Raw genomic sequence first — 6,230 nt, forward strand, 5'->3', positions numbered from 1 at the left:
ATCATAATTGTGAATTGTCAATTGATAATTGATAATTAAATATTAATTGGCTTTATTGTTTTCAATTCAATTAGTAGTTTGTGTTAATATTTTTGCTTATTGGAAATGAGTAGCATAATTAGAAAGGCTAAGGGCTAAACAAGTTACCAATTTGTTAAATATTTTGAACCATTGGATATATTACTAATCCAATGGTCTAAAATATTTAACAAAATGAGGGTATGGAAAACACCAAGGTACCCAAGAATTCTCCTACTTATAATTTGCCAATACTTATTTTTTCTTCTCTTCCGTCTACCCAATCTGTCCTTTTATACATAAATAAAACACAGATTCCCATTGTCAAAAAAAAAAAAAAAAACAGATTCCCATTAATCCAAGGCCAGCTTTTTGTTTCAGTTATAATTCTGGATTACATCACAACTTCTCTCACCCTTAAATATACATTACATACGTTTCCTCCGGCAGTCACACACATTGTGAGAGCCTCCAACTCCCCCCCCCTCTCTCTTTCTCTCATGGCTTATTTTTTCATAAGCACTGCTTTTATGGTGGTCACTCTTCTGCACTACCATGTACATGGAGATCATCAGCAGAAGCATTCTGACAGAGAAACTAAAGAAGCAGGAACTGAAGGATGTGATATGTTCCAAGGGAGGTGGGTTTCCGATGAGTCATATCCGCTCTACAATTCATCACAATGCTCCTTCGTAGAGAGAGAGTTCACTTGCATACAAAACGGGCGTCCGGACGAATTTTATCTCAAATTCCGGTGGCAGCCCACTGGTTGCAACTTAACAAGGTAACATGACCATCTCTGCTTTTTAAGTTTCATAAAGGTGAAGATAAGTGCCTTTGGTAAACGCATGTGTCTCTTTTTTCTTCAAGGCCCTTTTTAGTATACAAAGAAGTAAGAAATTACGCAACAAGTGTATACTGAAATCTTCGAAATTATAAGAGGATCTTACTTTAGAATAGGCCGGGTTTCGCTTTTTACTTCTAAACCAACTGTTCCTTCAGTGAATAATTCTGTTACTTTCAAATGCTCTAGATTGAGAGTTCTATATTATTGCTCACGGGTAAGGGTCACACTTCTTTTCTGAATAAATAGTGTGATGTTGGTACTATGATCAGATGTACCAATTTGAAGTAGACAGTAGCAGTCACATTTTCTAATTTTTTTTAGATATTATGGGTTGCTTTTAAGTTTTAACTCCACCAATAGAAGCAGGATTGTCCGATTGTAGCATTCCGCACTCAAAAACAAGAGATACCGATATCTAATTTCTTTTGAAAAATCATTGTCCAGCACTAAAATATAGGTAAAAAGAAAAAACACCCAAGTTTTCTTCAGTGGGGCCAAGACTTGTTGGGTTCTCCCATCCATGCTGAATCTACACGACTTAGTTAGAGATCGATGGAGGGTTGTCCATGGGTCCCTTTCATAGACTTTGTCCTAAACCTTTGCCAGAACGTAACTTTGATGGCTTTACTCAACTGGACTTTCTGCAAAATGATGATCATGTGATTGTTACAAAAATTGATGAATTAATGTCTCGTAGCGCGCAGGTTCAACGGGGGAGATTTCTTGAAAAGATATAGAGGGAAGAGCTTCATGTTTGTTGGGGACTCGTTGAGTTTGAATCAATGGCAGTCACTCACTTGCATGCTTCATACAGCTGTTCCAGATGCCGACTATACACTTGCTAGGGCTGGAGACCTATCCACATTCACCTTCCCAGTGAGAATCAATTTTTCCTTCTTTGTCTTTTTTTTTAATTGATTAAGAGTATTTATCTTTAGTCTAATTGTTTGGAACTTGATTGCGCCTTAATAACCCTTAGGGCCTTCACGCTTTCAACAATACTAATACTACGAGGCTTCCCCACTACGCAAGTCTCATAGAGAGTTTTAGTAGTGTACGTCGAACGTAATGTGCCCAGGTTGCTAATTAAACATGCATTTGTCAATGCCAGTCATCAATGACAATTATGTTTTACCAATTCATGTATCAGTCTAGCTACCAACTCTTTAGAGAATAGTTAGTTACTAATGCATGTGAACTGGAAAGACCTAATTAACAACCTCAATGATGGATATTCAATTATTTATACTTCTTCCTAAAGTTATATAGCCTGTCATGATCCAACACTTTTTTAAATTACCTAATAAAACCATTGTTATTGTGTTTTTGATGAACAAACCATTGTTATTGTTGGGTGATGAATTGAACAAGAACCAGCTAGGTACGTACGTGCATATATATAGCCTTAATTAAACAAATTAAGCATCTATCACCGACAAATAGATAGAACAGGTAGAACCAAGTCTTGGAAATTTTTCTGTATAGTTTGCTAATTAAGATTCTTCACCATGTTCACATGTGACAATTGAATGGTCGATTACTCGATTATCATGTAAAATTATTACTTTCAAATAATGATCCATTAGACCCTACCACATTTACAAAAAGTATCTATGGCACCCGTGTGTATATAGTCCTAAAATTCCTGCTGTCAAACCAAAATTCATAATTAAATCTGATTCATTTTAACATTCATTACTTTTGAGAAATTTTTATGGTACCATATGATTGAACAATTATATGTACGGTTCTACGATTGCAGGAATACAATGTTAAGGTGATGTTCTCTCGGAATGCATTTCTGGTCGATACAATAGCAACACCTGCTGGCCGAGTTCTTAAGCTCGACTCTATTGAAAGTGGGAAACTTTGGAAGGGAATTGACTTCTTGATCTTCAACACATGGCACTGGTGGCTGCACACTGGAAGGAAGCAACCGTAAGATCGACATACAATGACAAACTTTGCATGGTAGCTAGCTAGGACGACGGGCATATTTATGTTCTTAACTTGTGCTTATGTCTCTCATCACATGCGTTAACGAGCTCGTGATGAGAGATCTAAACGCAAAGATGAGGCATATATGTACACCCGTCACTTGCAATTTCAAGCATTGTAGCATTCATGTTTCAAAATTTTCCAACAAGTTTCACGTGAGCTATATTAATTATAGTATGGATATTGATGAGCTGCAGTTGGGATCTTATTCAAGAAGGAAACAGTACTTATAAAGACATGGACCGGTTGGTTGCGTATGAGAAAGGGCTCAAAACATGGGCTAAATGGGTAGACACCAATGTGGACCAAACAAAAACCAGAGTCTTCTTCCAAGGAGTTTCCCCCGATCACAATAAGTAAGACGACGTCCTATTCCTCTGTCTATACAATTTGATCAGATCTAATCATGGCAACGTGAAGTCTAACAGCAGTTTATACTGCAAGACTCACTATCAAAAGTGAATTGAAGTCTAACATGTTATATCGCAAGACAAACAAAAAAACATTACTCATGTCTCATATCGGGTATGGATGCATAACCAATATTTATTACCTAATCTTTGATTATATCCCATTACACCATTGAGGGCTAAGATAGAACAATTCACTGAAGGATATCGATGATGGCACTCTAATTAATTTTAGGGTTTTTGTCCATTTATCCGATTTTTAGAGATTTTTTTCTCACTTACCCTATTAAGTTTTTTTAATTCCCTCTTATCCAAAACAGAGTAGGGATGTCTTCCCTAATACCCAATTAAAGTTTTTTTTTTTTTTTAACACCATTTTACCTTCACCCCTTTGTTACTTAGAGAGAGAGAGAGAAAAAAAAATGGAAGAGAGAGAAATCATAGGAGACTTCGTTGGAGCAGGTCAACAGCCGCCGGATTCCGGCCACTTTCACTGGATTCCGGCCGCCGGAATCGGATCACTGGCCGCTGCCCACCAGACTTTTCTGAAAACCTGACCGAAAATGTTTATTGCTCCCAATAGACGTCTGTTGTCTCCCAATAGACGTCTATTGCCTCCCAATCTATTGCCTCTTAATAGACGTCTATTTTCTATTGGCCCCCAATAGAGGGGGCAATAAACCTCTATTGCCCCCCAATAGGCATTTATTGTCATCCAATAGAACTTTCAGTAGCCAAAATAAGAACTAATCTTTCTAAAATTAAACAAATAAAACTTTGATTAAAGAAAAAAAATAAAGAGATTATATCAATTTAAAAACATCTATTGCCCTCCAATAGATGCCTATTACCCCCCAATAGAACTTTCGGTCGCCGAAGTAGGAATTAATGTCCGTAAAATTAGACAAATAAAACTTTGATTAAGAAAAAAAACGAAGACATTACGTCAATTCAAAACATCTATTGCCTCATAATAGCCGTCTATTGCCTCCCAATAGCCGTCTATTGCCCCCCAAATTAGATGACGGAATTCTTTTCAAAGCTGTGCAAATTGTATAAAACTTTTTTTTTTCTTTCATTCCTGACCTTCTGGCCATAGTTTACTAAAAACAAAAAAAAAATTTGATTTGGCCACCCAGAAAATGTTCTAGGCACCAAATCGGAGCAAGCCCTTTTCTCTCTTCAAACAGTTCTTCAAATTTTCTTCCTTCATATGTATACAATGCTATAAAAACCATACTCGTGCAAAAGCTTAGAGGTCAGAGCTCTGGACTCGGTGACTAGAACGTAGGGATTGGAGTAGTGGTCGAAAACCTCGTTGTTCTAGATGCGATCCAGGGGAGTCTTGAAGACCGGGTTGGAGAGGAGGGGGACGCGACATGTCTTGACTGATCTGAACATGGCAGACTGATCAACGACGTGGCATTGGAGTGGAGGATCAGGTCAACCTGATCGTAGGTGTTGGAGTACCTTGGTTGAAGAGGCGGTCGGAGGAGAAGCCGTCTCTGATGATTGACATGGTGGCGCCGCTGCAACAGGGAGGAAAGGAGGGAGGGAGAGTGTGTGCAGATCGGGGCTTTGCAAGGCGGAGAGGGAGTGTGTGATAGTGTCAGATCGGAGGAGAGAGAGAGCTCGATGGCATATGGTGTAATTTATTAATTTCACTGAGGATAAAATTGTCTTTATAAGTTAAATTGGGTAGTGGGGAATAAAAATCTATTGCGAGGGTAAATGAGATAATTTTATCTAATTTTGGTGTTTTTGATCAAGAACCCTTAATTTTACCCCCACTCTCATACAAATTATGTACTTTTTTCCTTTTTCTGCAACTTTGTTTTTTTTTTTTTTTCTCAAACTAATTGTGTGAAGGATCTTCACCAGTGCAAGTGATTGGAAGGATCCTACTGCAAAAACTTGTGAGGGACAAATGCAACCAGTGGCCGGGTCTCAGTATCCAGCAGGACCACATCCAGCAGAGCAAGTAGTAGAAAGAGTATTGCGTTCCATGTCATTTCGAGTTTATTTGCTAAACGTGACGACCCTTTCACAACTAAGAAAAGATGGGCATCCATCTGTGTACGGCCATGGTGGTCACAAGGACATGGATTGCAGCCATTGGTGTCTTGCTGGAGTTCCGGATACATGGAATGAACTCCTATATGCTGCTCTTATACAAAGCTAGAACCGGTACTTAATTAGTTAGCTAGTTAGTTGTATATCCAAAGAAACAAATAAACTTTGAATGTCTTAGATTAATTATTAATAGCAATAAATAATCTTAGTCAGTCATCCCCTGATGCCAATCTTTAATAATTTTACACCCTTATTGATACGGTTACATTTTTCCTGAATGGAACGTAGTGAAAATGTTACAATGAGACCTCAAATAAAAATAAAAGTTGATTTTTGATGATGGCGAAGTCTAAAATGTTGTCATACATTAACTTTTTAATAAATATATATTAAATTAAATTAGTTGGTGAAACTTGTTGTACAAATCAACAGGTTATCCACTTATAATTTGACATGTTTATTTTTTTTTTTAAATTACCATATATACCAAGTACTCATTAATTGTTTTATACGGAAATCATTCAAAATTTTGTAATAAAGATCTTAAATATAGTAATTACTTCAATTACTACTATAAGTATCACTAAATACATAAAATGTGGTGGTTTGTTGTAAAGTATCTCATCGATGATATAATTTTCAAAAAAAAAAAAAAAAGACTCTAGTGACTTAAAGAACAATTGGATTACAAGAATAAGGACTTGAGAAGTTTTAGGTCTAATATGATTATTTACTATATCGACAAAACATGTGTTGTAACATTAGTAAAATGATCGTTTGTTTTGTAAATGGAATCATATTTCAAATAAGGATTAAATACTTGTTACTCCTCAAACTTTTGCTTGAAAAAGAGTTTAGTCCCTCGCCTTTTAAATTAAACTGGA

The 6,230-nt window shown here is 36.7% G+C and overlaps 1 protein-coding gene across 1 annotated transcript; it reads left to right on the plus strand.

Moving 5' to 3' along the window:
• Positions 1–301: 301 nt before the first annotated feature.
• LOC112189177 (protein trichome birefringence-like 43) lies at positions 302–5,652 on the plus strand. Its single transcript, XM_024328450.2, has 5 exons — positions 302–802; positions 1,570–1,741; positions 2,628–2,803; positions 3,061–3,219; positions 5,155–5,652. Exons 1-5 carry the CDS (start codon positions 519–521, stop codon positions 5,453–5,455), a joined length of 1,092 nt encoding a protein of 363 aa, XP_024184218.1. The 5' UTR covers positions 302–518; the 3' UTR covers positions 5,456–5,652.
• Positions 5,653–6,230: the final 578 nt, after the last annotated feature.

The sequence above is a fragment of the Rosa chinensis genome, chromosome 2 (genome assembly GCF_002994745.2).
Source record: "Rosa chinensis cultivar Old Blush chromosome 2, RchiOBHm-V2, whole genome shotgun sequence".
Lineage (NCBI taxonomy): Eukaryota > Viridiplantae > Streptophyta > Magnoliopsida > Rosales > Rosaceae > Rosa > Rosa chinensis.

Excerpts from the sequence above, each read along its gene's own strand:
- LOC112189177 (XM_024328450.2), top strand. The coding sequence starts at position 519 with ATGGCTTATTTTTTCATAAGCACTGCTTTTATGGTGGTCACTCTTCTG. Across the intron at positions 803-1,569 it reads ACTGGTTGCAACTTAACAAG|GTTCAACGGGGGAGATTTCT; the intron begins GTAACATGACCA and ends CGTAGCGCGCAG. Across the intron at positions 1,742-2,627 it reads TATCCACATTCACCTTCCCA|GAATACAATGTTAAGGTGAT; the intron begins GTGAGAATCAAT and ends CTACGATTGCAG.